At 43.8% G+C, this 23,703-nt stretch overlaps 1 protein-coding gene across 5 annotated transcripts; it reads right to left on the bottom strand.

Annotated features, from left to right (window-relative positions):
• Positions 1-170: 170 nt before the first annotated feature.
• SETD7 (SET domain containing 7, histone lysine methyltransferase) lies at positions 171-23,503 on the bottom strand. 5 transcript variants are annotated; one of them, XR_011738874.1, is made up of 9 exons: positions 23,396-23,503; positions 17,880-18,009; positions 12,967-13,168; positions 10,511-10,700; positions 8,638-8,719; positions 7,447-7,564; positions 7,022-7,179; positions 2,755-6,269; positions 171-1,308 (listed from the first exon to the last, which is right to left on the bottom strand). XR_011738874.1 is itself a non-coding variant. In XM_071808047.1 (8 exons), the coding sequence occupies exons 1-8, from the start codon at positions 23,433-23,435 to the stop codon at positions 6,071-6,073; spliced, it is 1,119 nt and encodes a 372-aa protein (XP_071664148.1). In that variant the 5' UTR covers positions 23,436-23,503; the 3' UTR covers positions 171-6,070. The 5 variants fall into 5 exon arrangements, 3 of the variants coding, with proteins under 3 accessions (XP_071664148.1, XP_065692691.1, XP_071664149.1); XR_011738875.1 differs by having other exon boundaries at positions 2,761-6,269; XM_071808047.1 differs by having other exon boundaries at positions 171-6,269.
• Positions 23,504-23,703: the final 200 nt, after the last annotated feature.

Below are 23,703 nucleotides of genomic sequence, written 5' to 3'. Positions count from 1 at the left end.
AGTTTGCTATTGATATAGTGTGGCCTAAATGTGTATTAACTGTGCACCAAATCCCACTCTCACGCATCAGCAATAAATGGCTGCAAAGCAACCACAGAGTACACAAGCAAGGCGGAGAGATCAGAGGATGCCCCAAACCAAGACACACAAAAACCAAGAACAGGCGATGGTTCTGTTGAATATTTTAATATCTGCATTGCCTTTATAGCGCAATTAAAGCAATCTTTAAAATTCACTTATTACAAATGTTTGTCAAGTCTATTTTTCCCCAGAAACATTTTTCTTACTTCCTTGCACATACACCCAAACACACTATAAAAACCTCATTCATAACATCAAAGGAAGGGCAATCATCATTCATGTAAACATCTTTCTTAGAGTTATCCATTTTTTAAAAGTCATGAATAAACCTACAGATGTTCAGTAAGGCTCATAGTTCGAGTACAAATGTCATAAAACACCTATCAAGTACTGTATACAAGTTAAATACTCCGGGGTTAACTGTTAACACGCATGTAAGCTCACCCCAAGGATTATTCTTTAGCACTTAGTTCTTCAGAACAGACACCCAGTAATTATGGGCTAAAGAGTATTAAAACAGCAGAAGGCCCAGCGGAAACTGTTAAGTAATACACAATTTTAGTCTGGATCTGAGCTCAAGAGTTAAATTCAGTACAGTTACAGTAGGAAAAGTTTTCTAGGAGGAAATCTGCAGAAAGGAAGGATGGGTCCATTTGTACAGTATCATGGAGGGACAAGTTGAGAAGTATGTCCTGAAGATGTGACCGGCCTTGCTACTGCAATTATTTATGACAGTCGTGTGTAATGCTGCATACATACTTTCCCAAATAGCAGAAATGACCGTCTGTAATTGTAAAGATCATCTGTTGCATCCCCTCTTCAAAAATAAAGTTGATCTACTTATTACATCTTACAAAAAGACATCCTTTTAAATTTGCTTTAGATCTTAGTGGAAGGTTTTTTTTTTTTTTTTTAATATTCATTCTACCACGAAAATATTTCATACAAACATCATTTTACGTACAAATATGTTAAAACTTGTGAAGAGGGTCTTTCCACACTCATGATTTTATGGCTTCAACATTTAATTGCTTAGAATTTTTGTGTATATATTTGTCCTGGAAAAAAAAAAAAAGTAGTTACAGTCAAACTGGTAGAGAAATAGGGCAGGAGCTTCAATTGCCTGAAGACAGAAGAGCGCCAAGAGGAGGGTCCATTCAACAGATAGCGACCTTAGTGTTCAAAACCTTTGATCTGAGGCAAGTAAACATGCACTCAATCTTGCACCTTTTAAAAAGAAAAAAAAAATCCCTTATAAGACTGCTTAGAAATGCTTTGTCCAAAAAAATATATTTCTCATGTTTCCAGTATACAAAGCAAAAGGAAGAAGTTCTCCCCAGGGTGCAGATGAGCACAAAGCCCACTTACATCCACAGGTAAAGCTGCTCCCACGCCTGCGTTCCTCGCCTCGCCTCTCAGTGTGTGTCAGCAGGTGTAAGTGAGGAAGAGGTGTCTGATGCAGCACCTCAGCATGTAAGGAGACACTTCAGCAACATTGTTTTCAAAGCAACTGGGTTTTTTTTGTTTGTTCATTTTTTTAAGTGCTTGGAGGTGAATTCCTCAGGCACCCACAGCTGCAGCGATTCTGCTGTGCCAGAGGGAAAGAAAGCAGCAGGTCACCAGCTCTGTACAAGTTCTCACCTCACTGCAATGGCAGCGTTTTCCAAAAGACTGTCAAATCGAGCAAAAGGATCAAAAAAAAAAAAACCAATCGCAGAGGTCTCTGGGACAGAAGCGACACTGTACAGTTCCTGGCACAACCGAAGTGGTGAGCACCGGTTTCGACTGAAGGACAAGGGCACTCACAAACAGCAACAGGGACAGCTCACCCACAGCCAGGGCTCCCCCAGGGCTTGCTGCCGACTGGGAAGGAAACAGAAAAGTGACCATTTCCACCACCTCTCAGTTCCTTGCACCAGGAGACATATGCTGGCTACTCTTCTCCTCCAGTGCCTGGCACAGAGCAAGAAACCCCTGACAGCGCTCTGGCTTCCACACCAGTGATGTGCTACAACAGCCCCGGGGAAGAAATCGCAGCCACTGCCAACCGTGTGCAACACGGAAAGGCTGAATTAAGGAGAAGGCTACCTCGTCACCCCTGAAACACACAGACCAGCAAGGCCAAGCAACAGGCCCCACAAACACCTCGACACCTGCGCCAGTCACCCAGGAGCTGCATCTAGGAAAAAGCACAGGCCATCCTAGGGGGTACTGTTGCAACTGTGTTTATGTAGGTTAATCTTTTTGAACTACTCCAAAAAATAAAAACTTTTCCAGATTTGTAAAGGAAAATCAGGTAGATCCCAGAGAGTCAAATAATAGCATGAGACTCAACCTGAGATATGCCCCCCCAGGCCTAACCCCTTTTCCCTCTTATCCAGAGGAGTGACACAGCAGCAGGTAGCTCTCACCTGTAACTTCTCATGCTCCCTTGTCTCCAAGATTAACCACTTCTCCAGAAAACTAAGCTTCTGTATTCTTGGTGACAAAACACAGCGCTGCTGTAGCAGGAAGATCCATTTATCTTTTTTTTTCTTTTTTTTTTTTGAGGCAGCAGCCTCTATCACAGGCTGATGTAGGCTCTGTCTCATAAAAGAGCTCAGCTAACAACCCTCTCATCACAGAGAAGCCCTGTGCAGCACTGTAGACCAAAGGCAGATGCTGGGAACTGACCTGTACCTGAAAAAAGCAGCAATTCCACGTTCTCCTACGCCATTCTTTAGTCACAACAGGCACTCTGAGAGCCAGCTGCTCATCCAGGCTCATCTGACGGGCATCCGCTCTTCTTCCAGTTTCTGTGCCGACAGGACAGGTCTTCGCCCAGGTTCTAAGAAGCAGAGCTTCTTTACTTATTGCACATTCACCAATAATCAGCTGCATTCAACAAGCTCAAATGGATTGCTTTGCAAAATGACTACTTCACCTGCTCCAAATGAAAACAATATTTTGGTGTGGGTCTCCTGTTAGTATTGATAAATAGTTTTGCTAAGCTGGTCTCGCTACCTAGTGAGCCCCAGAAGCTGAGCTGCAATATGTTGACCAAGTTAAGGCATTATTTGGAGTTCTGTAACTAACCTGTGTTTGAACCTGTGGTTGCCAACACACACCTCTCAAAAACCTCTGAAGAACACAAAAAGCCCTGAGCCCTTTGACTACTCAATGGTAAAAACATCCCAACCATCCCCACTCTAATAGACCACAAAGAAAAAGAAAACAAAGAAGAATTAAAAGGCCTGGTCCTGAATCAAGCCAAAGCAGCTTTATAATCACAACTTCTATAGAAGGTTGGTCACTGAAGAAGGGATCTGTAGAGGACAAATAGATTTTAACAGAGCAGAGAGAAAAAGGACAGCAGAGCTAACAGGGACAACAGCCACAGCTGTGGCATACTAACAGGCTACAAGCATACACAGGAGAATCTGCTTGACTGCCACCAAATTAATGGCTTTTGAGAACACACAGAGGATATCTCAGTGCTTTTATTTTTTTTTTTTCCCTAGAATTACCCGATTTTAGGATGCAACCATCTAACCTGAATGCACAAAGAGCACCTATCTTGTATTTATCTCAAAAATCAGGAAATACGAACACCGACAAGTCTATTAACACATAAGCAACTCCACATGAGGAGGAGATAGCAGAGGAACTGGAGACTGATCGGGAATGAAGCTGAAAGAGCTCTAGAGATCAGAACATTTTAAGCACAATTCGCTAGCAGGCACAAAGAGGCAAGCAGTCCAAAGACTGTGGAAGGAGTTACCACCCATTCACAGCAAGGTTCAGTCACGTATCTTCCCTCTCCTCTTCCCTACACATAAACACAAGCCTCCGCTTTGCAAACATCATGGTCCTGGCAGAGGAATCCACCAGAAGCACACAACGGCCTCCTGCCAGAGAGGCTAGTCTTCCTGTGAGGGGCTGAAACAGCCATGATCTCAGGGAAAGATGAGGACACGCATGTTTCTTTTTGAGGTCGATTTGCTGAAGCCGTGCTGCCAACTGGCCTTCAACACCTCCCTCACCCAGGAGGCTCAGTTGTGTCTCTGCAGGCCCAGCCGGGTCCCTGAGCTGTCCCTTCTGCCGGCCACCTGCCCTGGACGAGAAGCGGAGTGTGAGGAGACGGGTGGCGTCAAAGCCCACGTTCAGATCACTGCTGAAGGGTGTCAAAAAGCCCTGAGCCTACTGGCCCCCCAGCACAAACATGAAGCTTTTGCACCAGCTTAGACAGCGAGGTGCTGGGAAAAGTTTGTGATCAGCCACAGGGACTAAACAGAGCCCCAGGTTAGAGAGGTTCTTATTTACCATTTCTAGCCCTGTGCGGGTAGCAAAGCGAGGATTCTGGGACTGCCAACCACAGCAACATCACCCTTCTGCTTGTAGGTACCAACCCAACACACCCTCTGTGTCCAGCTCCACATACAGCCGGACACCTCCGGCCCTTCAAGCAACCAATCAAAGTGTGTTGCCACAGAAATGTAGGTTTGATTCCCAAATAATTTATGTTACATATATACAAACTTTTTAAAACTACAAACGTCTAAAGAAAGTGTTGCAAATGCATTTGAGTTTTTCCTAGGCTTCTAAACCCAAAAGAGAACATTGGAGTCCCAAAAGGGCTCCAGTATCCAGACCAAAATGATACATTATTTCTCTTTTATACAGCATTAGGCAAGACCAGTACAGTATCTGAAAAAATGCACAACTCCCCTACCCCTGAAAAAACCCCAGAACACAGTCCTGCAGGTGAATATTCACAAGCTTCCCACTGTTGGCTGCAACAAAGCTATGGATTGACTGTTGTTTCTAGATATGAGCAGTGAGTGATGTTTTTACATTCATTGTTTGTCTTTCAAAAACAATCTTTTCACATATATATTTTTAAAATCTTATTTTGATACCTCGTACTATATTAATTTACTGTCTCTCAAACCAGTACTACTAAAAGACGGCTACAAGGCTATATTCTTTGTCAACTGAACACATACAAAAGATACAGCTCTCGTCAACCAAGTACTACAGCCTGCCCTCAAATACAGACACCTCCTGTAGAGAGAATTCATGCGAGATTCAAGCATCGCACTGCTACGATTTTTTGCCTCAAGAACCGGCTGCTTTAACACAAAACAACTCACGGACACCAATGCAAGTAACGTGCCTGCTTTCCAGAACACGCGCTCCTGAAAGCCCTTCAAAAAGTGAATCTGTTCTCTTCTTCCAGGAAATCTTCATGCAAAGAACAGCATCATCTGCATGTCATAATTATAAATCAAATAAGCCAGCCATAAAGGCTAGATAAATATTAGGTTTGAACATGTTGCTATGCTATTTAGAGCCACAGAGACCAACACACAGCACTCTCACATACACATACAAGCCTTTCCACTAGTTAGAAAGGATTTTCTCCTGCAAAAGAGGATTTGTAGAAAGAACAACGTTCAGACAAGAGGAAAGGGGAATTAAAACCCAGCCTCCTATATGCTAATAAATTAACTGCTCTATTGCAAGATTCAGATCAAAGGTTTAAAAAGGCAAAATTATGCTACTATTAGAGAATATCAAAATATTACTGTTATCATCACAAGTGGCATATATGCAAAATGCAGTTGCACAATAATGCCTAGGCAGATAGAGAGCAACACTAAGTCTGCTGACTAAAAGTGAACGATATACCCATTTTAGTTTCCTGTCTAGTCTTTTGGCATCTTTGCATATGGTGCAAAAGCATAAGCTACCAAAGAATATCACGTCTCGTATAGAATATTAAATAATTTCTCCAGATAAGTCTGGTGCAACTCTAGCTAATTTTAAATCTGCTATGAGTAACACAGTCAAACCTAGTTAGTATGCAAGAAACTTATCTCTTAACACAGAATGCAAAGTTATGATGCAACAGCATGAACAATCCCTGGTTGTCCAGTTTTCAGTATAAAGGTAGTGCATAGATCCAAGTTTCTATTTCAGTTTGCTGAACAGAGAAGCAGCTTCTGTTTCACTTTTGCTGGGCAGCCTGGAAAGCTTTCAGTTCCAGCTGGTACCACTCCGGTGCCTCCGGACCGTTTTGCCCAACGGGGTTGTGATCGTATCCATAAGCCACTGTTAATTCTTCATCCTTCTCCACAGCCCTGATGGTACGGATACACTTGATAGGCCCAAAGCGAGGATGAACAAACCTAGACAAAGAATAAACACTTTTGCTAGGCTTAGCTGTCAATTCACAGACCCTGTTAGCCCCTTTTTATCGCTTTAGAAGTCACTCACAGTTCACAGTAGGGTCACAGAACCTGATAGCAGATTGCTTTGAGTCAGCCTTATGAAGGCATAAATACGCAAAAATACCAATGTATTAAAATAGTTTTGTGTAGCTCTATTACTGGAAGTTTTTCAACAGTCCTGCAACATTGTTTGTTTGAAATAAATAAGTAAAACAAAGTTAATCACTGCCACAAGCCTTGGGCTTGCGGTGGTGAACATCTGCGTGACAGAGAAACAGTATAGATTATGAGAGACTGGAGAGCGTGGAAAATCACTCATCTCAGTTTCCTCTGTACAGGTTACCTACCAAACAATCACAACATACTTCTGCGCATCTTTTTACCCCAGGGTCGCACAGTAAAGGAAGCTGGTTTATTTAAAGGAAAACTTTTTTCTAAATATGTATCTCCACAGGTCTGTCTAGTTATACATTGGTATGAAAATATTTATACCCTTGAGCGTATGTATACATCAAAAGTTTCCTAGTGCTCTGCATCAACCACAGAGCAGCAAGATGTTTATTTTTTGAGTTTCGGAAATGACAGCACATTTGATGGTGCTGGTCAAGCCTCTGTAGCCCAGTAAATACTGTGCAGTCCTAGCCAAGCTAGTTACAAGCCCAGTTACAGCCCCCAAGCACCCACTGCTGGGCTGCAGGTTCCCCTCCCAAACACAGGACCCTACTTACGGGTCATAGATGCAGTTGGGAGTGAAAGAATGGTTGGCCTTGTGCCCCAGCGAAGCGCAGTACTTGGCGGCGTGGTTGTAGGGCTCTGGCACGTCTATGACTGTTTCGTCATCCAGGGATATTGTATTTCCATTGAGGGACCAGTCTCTGCTGTCTACCTAGTTTGCAAGGCAAAAATCCAGTGTGTGCATGGAGGGGTCAACTTTGACAGCAGTTTGAAAGCAAAAGTTCAAACATATGCAACTAAACCTGTCTATAAGTCATTAAAAAACCCATCACTTTTTAATAGAAACTTAGGTGAAAATGTACTTTCTTTCAATAAACTCATCATATTCAATCTTAAGGGTGGGTGGAAGATCCTACTATAAGAAGAGGATTTCAGAAGGAGCAGTGAAAATTCGGACTGACTTTTTTCTCTCCTTTACCTCCTGGTGTGTAATTCGCACTCCGTTGTAAAAGGACATCACTGTACTGGCTTCTGCTGCTATTTTTGAAAATAATCCTTCTCCAGCACTGGAAATGAGAGAGACATCAACATACACCCTGCAAGGGGAAATGGACATGGAATTAGCGATTTGCTACAGTTTTCATTTTCAAGAAGTATTATCACCATGCTACTGGCATAAAGACTAATACTTCAGCATAATAATAAAACTAAACAATTCAAAACCTCCAAATACAATTCCTTCTGGCAAAGTAGAGATATGGTGGGGATGATTTTATCTGTTAGATTGAAAATTCTTTTTTTTTTTTTTTAAGTGCCAGTCACTCAGTGATGGCTTCAGCTCAATAACTCTCTCAATAACACACCAGAATCCCAGAGGTCCCCACTAAGCTGAAGCTGTTGGTGTACATGTACTGATTATTACTCTACCCAGCAAGAGTTCTCAAAGTGAAGACCTACATCTTCAAATACTTGGTGCAAACTAATGCCAGCATTTCATTAATTGGTTATTTAGGTATTCCCAAGTATCAGAAAAGGGCTATAACTGAGATAGCTACAGCACAAGGCGTCTTAAAATCTAGGTAAAAAGTGAAACTGTGGAATAGCCATGGAGGAAGTAGAAATGTATCACTGACTGACTGCAACATGACAACTGCTGAGGAACGTGTTTTGATATCTCAGGGTTATCACAAACAGTATTTCCCTTTCCTTCAGCTCGATGATTTAGTTTTGTCACTTTGCTACACCTGTAGGGAAGGGAGAAAACTCTGTACAAGGCACGTCATCCAGTGAAACACACTGAATGCACCACACTGCAAACTTGAGCTAGTTACACATCTAGAAAATACGCAACAGCATGCAGATGTGGCCTATTAGTGGTGACCAGGACTTGACTGAACATGCCTTTGAAATGCTAAGAAATTATCCTCATTTAATCTTTTAAAAAGGATTGGTGTGTTCTAATCACTAGAGTGTAATTTTATCGTGCAAATCAGAAAGACATCTGATTAAGTCGAATGCTAACTGATGTGGAGTACGAGTTCCATTTCACAAACCCTTACACACTTCTTCTACGTTTTAAATGAGGAAAGGTTTGCAAAATAAGGCCTTAAATATGTAACAGCAAAGAAACATGGACAATATTTAAAGAGAGAAGAAAAAAAAAGCCTACCTCTCTGACTCATAAGGATCAGGAAGAAGTGCATTTGTAGAAATGCAGGATGAAGTAGATTTGTCAAAACTGTATACTGGGCCTAAAAAAAACCAGAATCAACAAAGCAAATAAACTAATTGGCAGTACTGAAAGCATGCAACCCTTAATGTAATCAAGATATTCAATAATTAAATTTTAATGACTGCAAAAAATAAAAGTTATGCTTCCAAAAAAGGTATTAAATAGAACACACCTGTGAGAGGTTTTCAGTGAGATACTATTTCTTGATTATTTTTTCCATTTGACACACTAGAGTAGCACAGCAGACTATGACAAAAAGGTGATTTATATGTTCTTCAAGCTACCAACTTTTAAAGGAGGACGGGACTGACTTTCAAAATGGACTCTCCCAGAATCTCTGATTCAAAAGTAAAGCAAAATTTAAAAGGATGTATTCAACACCACATTAACTACAAAAAATCTTGGCCTATTTCAAATATGAAATGTTTTCTACTTCAAATCCTGAAGAGACTTCGACCAGCAGATAATGTTCAGTAATCAAAAAGCGCACTTGCTACAGTCATTTATTTCCTGCCATTAATAAGCAACTCAGTGGTACAGCTCTAATGGTAACATTACATCCCTCTGCAATCAGCTGCCAGGACTGCCTGGGAGATGGGTTAAGATGCAGGGGGAAATAAGATGGAAGGAAAAAAAAACAATCCAAATCAAACAAAAAACCAAACCAAACAAATGCAAAACCCAAACCAGAACAACACCAAAACCAAACAAACACACACCAAAACTGAACAAACAAAACCACCAAAAAACCCAACCAAAACCAAACCTCGACAAACAGAATATTGCGAAGTTTGATAAGAGGCTATTGTCCCTGGGGTTGAAGATCTGTTCTGGCTGAAGGCAGCTTCACCCAGAGTGCAAATGAATCCTATTTACAAAGCACAACTGTACCCTCTCAGAAGATATGTTTTAAGTTAAATTTTGATTTGCTATCACAACTGAGAGATTTAAAATTAAGTCACATGCATTTGCCTCTCAAGCTCTTCTCACTGTTGTTGTTTCCTGCTAAGTGAGACAATCTCTGCTGGCTAAACAGTAAAGGTGTTAGGAAAGTTCCTGTTGATTACTTAATGGCCCTGTCCACAGCTTAACCCACTCAACTCCAAAACATCACATACAGCTCAGAGCAACAAAACCATTCCAGAAGCACCAGCCCTGGAGAAGAAGCATGGGCTACATGGGTCGAAGGCACCACCCTGACCCTAACCATTTCATAGCCACTTTATATCAACAGGTCTAGAGAGACTACAGGGTGCTGGACAACCAGACTGTTACACGACAACTCAATCCAGTTCACTAATTCCAATCCGTGTCCTTTCAGCCCCATCATGCAGGTGCCAGAATATTCACTGTGCTAACACTCACTTGCACAAACTCAACTGACAGAGCCACAACCAAACCACAGCCTCCCTCTCTGCTTTTTGTTATTTTACTAACAAAACAAAGCCTGTAGCTGTGCCAGCGTTACTGCTGTTGAGCAGGTTTTCCTGCTGGCAGGCATGGCAATGGCCATGGTGTGTGGGACAAGCAGGACTGTGCCCATGAGCGCAGGAGGGAAGGGTTACGAAATACGGTTCAGCAGCACCACCGCATGGGCCACTTCCCGCTCGTTCCCAGAGCAAAGGAATCGCTCCACCTGTCTTTCTGTCCAACCTCATAATTTAGAAAAAGGGCTTCTCACTAACAGAGTTGTTATCACATCACATCGCAGCCAGCCCTTAGAGCCTCTAATGGGAAAAACTGTAGAAAGAGTCGTTTGTGGCAAAGAGCTGACAGCAAGAATACAGGTTTCTGTGTTAGCTGAACTTACTGCCTGGTACTACTTCAAACTGAGGTTTCCCATCCTCCACAGAGGTCAGAGTTGCCAGTTTTGCTTCTATCATTTCTCCATCTATGAACCTTCCAGAATACGCAGTCTTTCCATCAGGATACACATAGGCTATTTTCTCTCCAGTCATCTCCCCTTCTTCATTCACTTCTCCCACGAGGCTGCCTCCATCCTGAAAGCATAGGCAAGAAACAAAAGGTAGAGCATTTAGTTATACTTTACTATCTTCAGTAAATTAAACAGATTTTTCCCGACTTTTTAAAAGACACAATCTAAGTTACAGTAAGTTCAGATGTGAGCTCATGAAAAGGAGTGAGAAACAGACACGTGAAGAAGCCGGGTAAAGTCATTCCAGTCAGGATAAAACTGATAAAAGAAATTAACTGGGTTTTCTGTGTTGTTTGAAATAGGCAGAATCCAAGGTCCTTCCTTCCATGTGACACAAACACTGAGCTTCAGTTGACAAAATTTTTAAGCGAACAATCTGTGAAACAAGGTCCAAAGCCACACACGAACTTTGTGTGAGTTTTCTTAGCACGATACTGTGTGCTAGAGGAAAGAAAAAATTAAAATGCTGCTTTGCTCACTGCTAATTCATGGTACATCAAAAGACTTGAGTCTAATGAAAAAAAAACAAACCAGCAAAAAACCACAGCTGCTGGACAACTGGAGAGTTTCTCTGTCCCCAGCATCCCCCCATGATGTCAAGTGTTACTCGACAAGAGCAACTCTTTGCTGAAAGTCATCATCGGCAACACTTCCTCTCTAAGCTTTACACATTTCAGTCCTGGGCTTTGCCATATGTGATTTGCCTGCAACTTCTGTTAGGTCTATTTGCAGAATTGTAGAATGAGACGCACAGATTAGCACAGATCTAATGACTTCTCATGTCTATTTCAAAAAGGACAAGGAAACATCTCCAAATAGTGCCCTGGAGCAAAACCAGCAGGTGGGATGTGGAAACAGACTGGTTTAGATGAAGATCACTGTGCACGGACTCTGTTTCAGAGCGGGACCATTTTGTTCAATTCCAAGAATGAAAGAGCTTCAGAGACACCACAGTAAGGAAAGTGAATCTTAAGTCTGGGTAAAAAATTGTGCACATAGCATCATGCACAGAATCATGCATAAACAATTGCATGGTAAAGGGTTTTTTTGAACACCTTGCATCCTTTAGTCCGGCAAGATAATGACAAACACCCTCCAAAGATCCACATTCCCAGAAGGTACAGCAACACTTTGTGAGCTGGAAGACGAAACAGGAGACATATGACCTGAAGGGTCAGCTGTGTGTATTTCATACACTAGTATTGAAAAACTGCTACTTGTATGGCAGCACGCACCACGCATTTGTCAATTATAATACACAGGCTTAATACTAGGGAAAACCAGTAAATAAAATGAACAGACAATGGAGAGCATTTGAAATGAATCTGCAGTTAAAATATGTGCAATATGTAGCACAGGAAGAGATTGGTTTTTTGACCAGCATCTTAATTACATGTAGATGTTTTCCCCAACAACAACATAAAAACCCCTAAAAACCAGTACAACCATTATTGCCCTAACTAGCATAGCTGTAAAAGCACATCATAAATTTCTCCAGAGTTTTCCGGAGGAATACCCAAGTGTTTACCAATAATCAGAAAGATCAAATTCTGGCTTGTTTAATGAGCGAAGCACTTGTTCACTCTCCAGTCAAAGGCACAGCTCTCACACCAGTCACATGTGGTCTGTAGGGCAAAGCCAGGCTTCACAACATGCCCTGCAGAAGTGCACAAAGTCTCCTCTCCTGGTTAAGTAAGAGCAGCAGACCGCAATAGCTTGCAGGGCTCCCATGCCTCTCTTGTGCAGACAGCACTACATAGCGGTAATGGGTTCAAACTGGAACACAGGAGGTTCCACTTGAACATGAGAAGAAACTTCTTCTCAGTGAGGGTGTCAGAACACTGGAACAGGCTGCCAAGGAGGGTTGTGGAGTCTCCCACTCTGGAGACATTCAAACCCCACCTGGACACCTTCCTGTGTAACCTCATCTGGGTGTTCCTGCTCCAGTGGAGGGATTGGACTGGATGATCTTTTGAGGTCCCTTCCAATCCCTGACATTCTGTGATTCTGTGAAATCACTCTCCCAGCCTTCCTGAGGAGATACACATAAATGCACTTCCCAGGGGCAGGGTTCCCTGGAAGATGAAAATGGTGGAGGTGTCTCACAGCCTTGCTAAATCCTGTCTATTGGGCAAAAATTCAACACTGAAAAAGGTTTAACTGTATGCTGGATTATCCAAAATAAGAAATGCACAAAACTTCCACTTGGATTTTTGTGTGTTGACTTTCGGCTAGCTGGGTCATGGTATGTATTTGTTTCAGCTGGGGAGACAAGAAAGATAACATAATGGTGTGATTCTGCAATAAAGAGAGCAGGCGGTCAGGCTTACCGGGTAATAAATCCAACAAACTCCATGTCGAATGTTGTCTTTATACTGCCCTTTGAATATGAGCCGCCCGTCACTGTCATACTCCTGGGCTGGTCCATTCAGCTCTCCATCCACATATGTGCCATGAAGGACCACTCCATCCTCATAGGTGTAGATTCCCTGGCCTTGGAGAGCGTCATCAACATAGTATCCTTCCAGGGTGCTGGTAAAAAGGGAAAGAAAACAGCAGTGGAAGACCATGTGTCTCTCTAGGAAGTGAATCCAAAGTCTCAACATGCAGCACAGCACAACCCTGTTCCTCTGCTCATCATTCTACATACTATCGATACAGAGAGGCTGAGGGGAAATGCTCCAGAAAGTCAGGTCCTGGGAGGAGCTGAACTGTCGATGCTGCTGCTGGGTACCTTACAGCCCTCCCCAAAACGTGCACCGCTGCTGCAACAATCGCCAGGCATCACTGCCCCCCTTGTCTGAAACTCTAATGCGTTTGCTAGTTTCAACTAAATTTGAGAGGAACAAGGGGAAGGGGAGTAGGAAGGTAAGCCTGATTTCTCTGGAAGGCCATGAACTAAAACAGAAACTTGTTTCTGTGGACCTCCAAAGGCAGAGAGCAACTTATGCTGTCCTTTCACCAGGGCGCAATCCATGGACACTGCATTCTTCACCTAAATTACATTGCTGAGTCTTTTTTATAGGCTGGGGTGGCAAATTAAAGCAGCAAATGGACTGCTTGTGGTCAAAGAAGAAATAATTACTCAAGCCGGCTACTCTCACATCAGGATTTTCTACCTCCTCTGTTTGGATCTTTGCTAACATCTCTCTGGTGAGATAAAAGTGAACGGTCACACAGGTGGACCATAATGGAGCATGCTACCAGTTCAGTGCTAGCTCCCCAGCGATACACTTACCAGCAACCTGTAATGGGTTCACTAAAAGCACTGTCTTTTTTTCATGTATTCCTATTAAAGTGGAAAACAAGCTGTCAAACAGAACTAGTGGTACACTTGGATTTGAACAAAGAGACATGATTTCAGTTCAGTTTTGTCTTGCAAATCCTCTAGAAGGGATGCAGAACATCTCGCAATCTGCTTTGTTTCCCCTCTTAAAAAGGCTGCTGAGAGAAACTATAAGGAATGAGAGCATAACTGTAATAGAGAATCTACTCAGTTGTTTCTTTCTCAGGTTAGCATTAGCACAAGGAAACACACTGTTTAGCTTTTACCACAGCACACATAGCGAACAGCCAGCTGCAGTGCACGTACTTTCACTGCATGCTCCTTTTTTCTGATGCAGACATCTACATCTACCACATAAGCCCAAGCAGAGTCCGGGAACACGTGGCTCTACATGTTTTACAAAACGTATTTTCAAGAGCTGCAGGAGGCACGTTTTCTCAGAACTAACTCTCTGGCTTCTAAAGCTTCATTCTGTTTTCACATAACTTTGGCACGCTGGTTGAGGTCTCCACGGGAAAATCCACTACAGTAAGAGAAGGCACACCACCCATGACAGACAGCGTGTTTACAAACATGACTTCAGCTCTGGTTTTCCACAGCTCCCTTCACGGCAATGCTGTTTTAAACATCCCCTTTCCTCACACTGCATGGTCCCACAGCAATGCTCACACAGCCTCAACGCAAAGCCGATGCAGAGCAGGAAAGCAAGTTTACTTTTCAGTTGGATGATGAACTTCTTGATCCAGGTTGCTGCAGGGCTGCACAGACAGCTACATCAGCACAGCACATGAGGGAACCACCACAAATCTGTGCCCTTATTTGACTGTATTTGACTGTTTGGCAACACTTTTTCCTCCAGTTTATCACAGATCACCAGTTTTTAAATTCATTGTAGTTGACAACACATACAGAGTCCATATGTAGGCTTACTAAAAAGAAGCAGCTACCCCCAGTTTATGTAATGGACGAGAACAAAAAACCTTCTTATTGGCTTCAATGGTATTAGTTGAAGTTAACAAGCTGCTAAATTACAACAGTGCTTCCGCACCAGAAAAAAATACCTTTTCTTTTACTGTAACTCAAATATCTAGGTTTTCCTTCATTGTATTAGGCTCCAAATTATTCATCTCTTTCTATTCTCATATCATCTAAGGAAATCAAAAGAAAGGTACTTAAAGTAAAAAATCCATGTCTTTCAACCTTGCCTAAAAGGTCAGGTTCTCTCAAACTACTATACTTCCCACAGGTTTTTTTGAGCTATTTCCACACACCCCCCCCCCCCCTTCTCTCTCTCTTTTTTCAAACTCTCAGAGTCTACAACCAGACACAATGCTTGCAACTACAACCAGCACCAGGAGGAATAAATAGCTTCTGTGTCTTGCATAAACAAAATCTCATCAATACAAACCCTGAGCTTGCCCATATTTCTTTGATTTGCTTTTCAGATTGCTTGTGATAGTGCAAAGTTTTACTAAAGTCAAGATTTATGAGATGTACTGTCTTCCCATTATCCACCAGGCTTAGAGGGGATCAAGGATATAAACCAGAGATGAGAGCTGGGGCAGGGAATACTCACTGCATTATCCTTCCAGGTATTAAGTGACATTGACAGACCCTATTCTCTCACTCCCCAATCTCTCACCTTTCCCTCTATATCAGAACATTCAGAACTTTTTCTTAAAAGTAATACCATTCTCTACCGTGATGTGGGAGACGTCAGTTTACAAGAGTTTGTAGTTAAAGGAGAACAGCGGCTGTATCTCAGTGCCAAACACGACTCCCATGCTCAGTCACTGCACGAAGTGTTTTGTAAGGCACATTCCAGCAAACCTCAGCATCGATGAAAGCTCAAGTACAAGACCCAAAACAGGGAGCATGCCAGAGGTGAAACTCCTCTCTCTGAAAGAATATGTTAAGTTCTGTTATATTTTCGAATGAGGAGGAAAAAACAAGTGATACTTCATTCCAGGTTCCACTCTCCCAAATAATCAACAGGAAGCGGGCAGCTATTCCAATAAAGGGACAAGTTTTCGCAGAGGCAACAAGGCAGCTAACCCTATTTCCCAACACTCAAAAAATCGGAATGCTTACACTGCTGCCAGTCCAGTGGCTGACAGGACTCAACTATTCCCAGCAGCCCAGCTGTCAGCCTTTACCAGCAGCCTGTAAGGAAAACAGATCCAGGAACGCTGAAACCAGGGAACTCACTGCACTGAAGCGCACAATGCTGTAAGGGGAGAGGTGTTTTGAGAATCTTTTGGCATTCATTTCTGTTCTTTATAAACACTCAGCCTTGCCCACGGCACGGTTAATTGAAACAGCACGTCCTGTTCCATGCTAAATGATTCTTCCTTCAACACGCCACAACACCTGAACCATCCACTTATTCTTGCTACCTGGGCGTAGGCAGTTAAATTGCAACTTCTTTAGCAACTAGAGTCACTGCTCGCTTAACTCTGCTTTAGCTAAATTTAAATGAGCTTAGAGCAGTTTATAAAAACATCCCATTTTCCAAAACCATATAACAGACTATTTTTGTATATTTTCATTTTGCTAGTTCCTGCAGTCATACAGTAGCCAACTGTTCCATTTTTTAACGGTTATGAAATTTAAAAAAAAAAAAAAGTTGGCAACACTGAAGCTGTACAGAAAAGGCTCAGCACAGGCAGCAGCAGCCTGAGTTTTCCCACAGAGCACTGCCTGTACCCTGGATTACTTGGAGGAGCAGCTCTACAAACAAAATAGTGGGTCACTTTCTCTGCCTGTACAATCAGCAACTGCTCTGCTGAGATCATCAACAAGCACAGAAGCCTTACGTGCATGTGTCCATAGAGACGCTGTCTGCTAACTTAAAAAAAGGCCATTTTAGAGAGGTCAGCTGCTGAGCAGTACTGACTTTCAGTTACTCACACAAGATTTAATAAGCCCGTTAACAACAATGGAGATTTTTCTTCATCCAAGTTTGGAGGCCTGATCGGTTTCTACATAACTGAATAAATATATTATCTTTCTCATGAAAAAACACCACGATTCTCAGCATGAAGCAATTGCAAAGGCAAGAAGAGACAAGGAGCTGACTCACTGAGAGCACAATACCTCCGCTCCTGCTCACAAGTTCTCTGAGCAGGAGGAGAGTAGACCCGGCACGACTGTCAGTTTAACGGCTGCTATTCATAGTGCCACCAACAGCTGCAAAACCATGAAGAATCGTGTCATTTTATACATCTGCTGCTCTTTTGGAGGAAGTTCTGAGCAACTGCAGAGAGAAATGCTGCAGTTGGGGGAAGATGCACAAGGTGCTCATTACAAACATCTGAGAAGAAAACACATGCATAGCTACAGATAAGCCCAATTTCACTGTCACAATTCCCAGTGAAGAGAGGGGCTTTTCTGAAGATAAATCAGGCCACAAGCAACTTGAAGAGGATTAGGCAGAGCTGAAAACAACCTCTAAACAACTTCTGAGACTGAGCAGAGGGTAAGCGTCTCTCCCAGGGTCCCACGTCTGTGTGTGGGGTCTGGCACAGGGAGCTCCCAGTCCACCTGCAGTCTCTATATACAAGGGCTGTAAGGAAAACAAAGAGTTCTGCTTGCAGTTATGGACTCAAACTTTGCAGTCCAAGTCATTGTCTGCATGGTTTCCACTAGCTCTGACCATCTCCCAGTTCTTATGGTTTTTAATTAGTTCATGACTTTACAGTGCTAAAAGTGCTCATGCTGCTCCATCCTCCCACCAGGGAACAACTCCGGGCATCGCGTTACACACAAAGCTCCCAAGCCCCCAAAGGTACCTTGTCAGCACTATGCCTACAGTAGCAATACAGGAAACTTTCCAGCTAGTTTTTAATGACAAAGCTTATCCAGAAACTCATCAGCATACAATCAATGTAGATTAGTTTTACATCACTGCAAGCAGGAGGCAGAACACAGAAGAAAAACTGAAGAGTCAGTGTCTACCTTCCATCGAAAAAGAAGAACTTGCCACGGCCATTCTTTTCTCCATGCACGAAGTTTCCCTCAAATCTGTCAGTCGATGAATAGGTGACTGTACAGAATCCATGTGGCAACCCATCATCATCTAGATGCCCTGAAATAAAATCCAGACAAAGAGCAAAGGAACATATGAAGCATTATATAAATTTGAAAACCTGTTCTGATTATACAGGTGCTTGAAATGCAGCAGCTCCCTAGTACAAAACAGTAAGACACTTCTGTTAGGAACAGTGATCAGAGATTCAGTACGACTAAAGTTTGTACTGGGATAACACACTTCGCTTAAAAGAAAAAATAAAAAGGGTCAGGATAAAATAAGAGGTATGAGAGACAGGAGAGAGAAGGGAAGAATAAGCAAAAAGACATGTTTCTAGAAGAAACAAGGTTCACATTATTCTAACTTGTGTTTATATATGTCTTAAAAAAACCACCAATAATTATTTAGCTAAAATATGTATTTCCTGGTGAGAAGAGAATAGATTCGGACTTAAACCACTGAGTAAGAAAGGGTTTGTTTGTGGTTTTTTTTTTTTCTTTTGATAAGTATGTCTTACAACAATGTGGGTGTGCCACCTTGTAGCTATACACACAGGAATTTAAATAAATAAAAGCATGTAATATCTGTAGTACTATGCACTTTCAATATGTCAGTCAAGTTGCTATTTCATATTTTAAATGCTGCTCTCCAGTGCCTTTCTGACGTGTTCACATTACAACCCCCATGCCATTCCCTCTCCCAGCCATATCAGTTTTCCCCATTTCAGGTGCTGCACATGGGGAAAGCAGAGGGGCGACACACTTGGATCCCCACCTGCACAGGTCTGTATTTTACAGAATACAACCGGTCAACTCTGATTAATTTAAAGCATGATAAAGCTCATATTGTATCTCCATCTGCCTCTTCAAAGCCAAAGGAAAATGAAAGCAGCATGGTTTAAATAATTGTTATAGTCTAGTTTACGTGCATGAAGTTGGAGTCCTTAGCGCTGCACTAGGAGAATATTGCTCCGGCTGCAGAACCAAGATGCTCGAGCTCAGCAGGGCTGCTTCTATCACAGCCATACACCAGGTGCGGCAGTAACAGCTCCCTTTGTCACATCTTAGCAGGTATAAATTTTGCATGAAAACTGATGAATAAATAAAAGCTAGCGTATATTTCCACATTTGTAAATAAAAACTGACCACCAATCCCCTGAGTGTCTTGGTGAGGCACACAAAGCCTACTAGAGATGAGAGACAGCACACGCATCTACTTCTGCAGGCTTCAGGTCATGCTCTTCCCTGACCAAATTTGCCCTAAACTGAAAAGGTTCAACACACACCTGGAAAGGCAGAAACAAACTCCAGTGTGACAGCGAGTGATCACAGCCCAAGCTGATGGAGGTAACAAGTGGCACTTCAGCATTATCAAACTTTGAGTCCTATGCCCAGAGAGAAAACAAGCCGTGCAGACAGCAGTGGGAAATGCCATCCACCTATGTGGCTTCAGAAAGCCACCAATTCATGCCCTGATTGCAACAGGTCCACAGGGTTCTGTGGGCACAAGGGTACCCAGAGGAGAGATGCATGTTAATGTGTTGTTCTTACATCACCATAAGCTGCTGCTTCCTTGGGATGTTTCACAGACAATCAGGGACAGCACAGACATGGCATGATAAGGATGTGGGGCAGCATCTGGTCAAGAAGTCCCCTCCTATGAGGTGCAGGACCTGTCCTAGCCTTTTAATGTCAGAATCATTGACAGAAGAATGGTGTGCAGCACAGGATACTTTGTCAGGATATATTTACAAACTTTTGTCTACCTTGAAGAAAAATTTCATTTAAAAAAAGAAGAGAGCGAGACAAAGATAGAGGAAGGGAAAAAAGAGCCAAGCAAATGTTCCTCAGAGTATCCAAGTAACGCTGTGCAGTTTCACTACCCATCTCCCGTACTTTTTACATTAAGTATGGAAATGCACCCAGAAAGAAGGCAGACAGGAGAAAGTAATGGTGAAATATCTATACTCATCCAAGATTTCCTCCTTCCCATGTGTGCTCCCCAAAGTTTGTCCTACACCTGCTCTGGCACTTGCCTAGTGCCCTGTGCAAGTCATTGCGAACGGCTAAGCTGGCAGAAAATTCCTCCCTTCCTTGCTGTTTGTTGGGGCTGAGCCCACACCCCACAGCCACAGCAGAGCTGGGTGGCTGGGAGCCCAGCTGTCCCTCAGGACTAGCAACCCACCTTGCTTCCAGTTCAGCCACCTCACAAAACATCACCGAGCTCTTAAATGAAGTTCCCTAGACTGAAAAAAAGTTAAGAGCTTGAAAAGTTAATAAAAATCAGTTGACACTTCTTACTGTCCAAGCTGCGAGAAGTAACAGAGTAAAACGAGAAAGCAAAAGTAGGGGGTTGGGAAAAAAGCTACATCACTAAAGGGCTTTTAATAACTTTAAAGATAAAACCTTTAGAACAGAAAGGGCAGTGTACTGCTGTCTCCAAAAAGAAGAAAGGCTTTTTTTCCTCCCATTCAGTCAGGACATCCCTTTTTGTAGAAGGAAAAAGTTTTAGGAGTTATGTCAATTTAACTAAAAGCTCATTGAGATTTCTGACGTGGACACCCCTTTTAGAACAAAACCGACCATGTCAGCATTTATGGTTTTAATTAAAGGCTTCAGTTTTACCCATATGAGAAGGGCATAGTGATATAAGTTCCCAAATCCTAATCAGTACAGTACCAATTTTCCCCTCACTACAGGAGAAAAACTTTTCTAAAAATTTTGGATTTAAAAAAATATACTGGTACATTACACTATTTTAAGAAACAAACAAACAAACAAACTTGAAACTTTGTTGTCTGTGACTATTCAGTTTTGTCAAGATTTTGCTGGAATACACAGCCCAACACAAAAGCTGCCATGCTTGTACACAGCATGCATGTCAGGACTTTTGCATGGTACAATACAGACTATCCCAGAGATTTAAATAGTCAGCTTTGATCCATTAGCCTCTATACAGAATCTTAATCTCAGCCATAGTACAAAGAACCCAATTCTTCTAATATGCTAGAGATTTTCCCCTATTGGAAAAAACAAAATATCCCGCCCTGCTTCCAACAAGAGACATTCAGTCTCTCTCAGTCAATAGAGAAAAAAAAGTAATTTCAAGTTTAATTACATAGATGCAACTTTTCCTATGCGGTTGAGGCCTTAGGCTCTAACTCTGTTCCAGATGAACTCAATGGAAAAAATACTCATTATTTCTGTGGGAGCAAAGCAGAGTGTTACACTTCTCTTTCTCGCCTCTCTCCTCTCACAAATGGAAAATAAACCCAAAGTGTGTAATCATATTTTTCAATTACTGTAAATCCTCACTTTCATTACTTTTTAAAGCATCTCTCAAGATCGCCTCTTAAGCTCCGACTGTGAACTTTTCAAGAAAAGGAATTACACTGACAGAGGGTAGTTCACAATGCAGCGTGATGAGGCTTACCAGTAACACTGATCTGCACAAACCAAAGATAAATGCCCTTTATTGTCAGTATTGCTATTACTTAACAGAAGACACACAGTGTGCATCATCAGTAAAAGATTCTGGCCACAAAGATGCCAGATGGATGCCTTAGGAGCAACAATGATAAACAACCCCTCCCCTCACAATGCCTATTAAAAAACACCTGTTGATTTCTGTCACATTTCTGTCTCCCTTTGGGTAAGTGCAAAAACACCCAGGCAGCCTGCTCCCCCCAGAGCAGCACCCCGCTTCTGTGTCACTCAGAAATACACTTTCAGAAACACTGCTGAATAACATGTACTTTAAAAACTTGTTTCCTTAGCCCACAGAAACACTAAGCAAATCCACAATAGAGCAGAACATTTTACCTGGGATATAAGGATCAAAACTATGATTCCTTGCCCAAGACACAATTGTAAGCCATAGATTTGAGGAGCAAGGAGGAAACAAAGTGGAAAACACATCTGTTAGCACGCAGGGCACACCCCATCCATAGCACCCTGCATTTGAAGAATCTCACTCCCCTCACAATCATGTTTTATACAACAAAGCTTTCGCTTGGCTCTGTTACCACACACCTGTTCCATAAATCCAGATCCTAGCAGCAGCTGCTTAGCTCGCATCTATTGCTAAATTATGCTGCCGTGCTTGATGTCTTCTTCGGAAAAACACGCTTTGAGGCCTAATCCTCCTGCCACAAGATACAAACAGCCCAACACCGAACTATGAGAATTACTGGCATCTTGTCATAAGGAGCTCCTTACTTTGTGTGCTTAATCCCAACAGCTGAAAATCCAGGGCTGCTCCTTCTGGCGGGACTGTGCCCTGCGAGAAGCCCTGGGGGAGCAGGCGCTTTCATGTACCGTTGGACACTCTGTTCAAGAGCTGCATGAGGCAAAGTCGAACCATGCTCCTGGGTGCTTCGGGATGACAGTGCGTTGCTGATTTACATCGCTGTGTGCCAAGGTTTCCATCAGGAATGCTTTCCAGAGGCGTGTGCCTCAGTTTCAAAACTCTTGAAGGGTTACTCCTCCACTCATAAAAGGCTAGCACGAAAGGAGGTGTATATTGCCCAAGAGATGGGCCTTCCCATTCAAGTTCGGATGACTCCACTCCAGCTCTGCTGCCCATATACACAACTCCTGTCACTTCTTCCACCTGCTGTTTTATTTTCCCTTTTCAGCATGCACTAACGAAACCACAGCCCTAGAGAATAACTGCCCCTCGCTTCCAGAGTATTTATCAAAGCCAGGTCTACCTTGATACTAGTTAACCACTTCAGGAGGAGCCACCACGGTCCGCAGCCCGCACGGTGGCTCAGGTGCTAGTATTCAGCACGGAATCACAGAATAATTCTGGTTGGAAGAGGCCCTTAAGATCATCGAGTCCCGGCTCTAGCAATACAGCATGTCCTGAAGGGGAAGGGATGCGCAGCCCCAGTACTGTGCCACAGCAGAGGCAGCAGGTACCGCAAACACAGAGCAGAGCAGCGGCCCGTCGTGCAAACCCCGGGGCACAGAGTGCGGGCGGAGGGGCCACCGCCTGCACGGGAGCTACACCAGCAACGGCACAACGCGACCATTTTTTGTTTGGTTGGTTTTGCACATTAGGAGCACAGTAAACGTCACCAGCGGGTTCAGGGGCTGGAGCTTTCCACTCGGGCTGGCACGCAGCGAGCGGAGCGGGCGGCAGCCGAGGTCCGGCACCGGCACGGGGCTGCTGCGGGCTGCCCCCGCCCGGCCCCGCCCGGCCCCACCGCGCAGCGCTGCCCAGGCAGCAGCGCCCCCGCCGCCGGTCACACACCGCCACGTGCAGCGCGGCCGTTGCATAAGCCCGCTGATGTCATGCGCTGCCGCCGGCCCCGGCCGCCCCTCTAGGGCCGCCACCTGCCCGGGCCCTCGAGCACCGGGCACTGCCTGGCGCCCACGGGGCCGACTCCCCCGCTCTCGCACGCCCGCCGGTGCCGGCGACACCCCCCCACGGCAGGTACCTTCCACGGTCTCCTCCAGTGTCTCCTCGTCGCTGTCCATGGCGGCGGCGGCAGCGGCGGGCGGGGCGCAGCCGCGGGAACCCGGGCGGGGGCGCGCGCGTTGCCCCGCCTCTCCCGCCCCGTCGGGGAGGGACCAACTCGTGTCCCCGCCCACCTGTGCCGGGAGGGGCGGGGCCGGGGCGCGCTGTGCCCTCCCGGCGGCCGCAGGGCGGTGGGTTTGAGGCGGAGCCGCCCTCGCCCAGCCGCAAGATGGCGGCTGGCGGAGGGAGGGGCGGTGGGAGTGGGGGGTGGGCCGGGTGTCAGCCGCC

Source organism: Patagioenas fasciata, chromosome 4, assembly GCF_037038585.1.
Source record: "Patagioenas fasciata isolate bPatFas1 chromosome 4, bPatFas1.hap1, whole genome shotgun sequence".
Lineage (NCBI taxonomy): Eukaryota > Metazoa > Chordata > Aves > Columbiformes > Columbidae > Patagioenas > Patagioenas fasciata.
Note: the sequence above shows the minus strand (reverse complement) of the source record. Positions and strands in the feature narration are given on the sequence as shown.

Excerpts from the sequence above, each read along its gene's own strand:
- SETD7 (XM_071808047.1), bottom strand. The coding sequence starts at position 23,435 with ATGGACAGCGACGAGGAGACACTGGAGGAGACCGTGGAAG. Across the intron at positions 18,010-23,395 it reads ACTGGAGGAGACCGTGGAAG|GGCATCTAGATGATGATGGG; the intron begins GTACCTGCCGTG and ends ATTTTATTTCAG. Across the intron at positions 6,270-7,021 it reads CCCAACTGCATCTATGACCC|TGTTTATTCTTTGTCTAGGT; the intron begins GTAAGTAGGGTC and ends GCCTAGCAAAAG.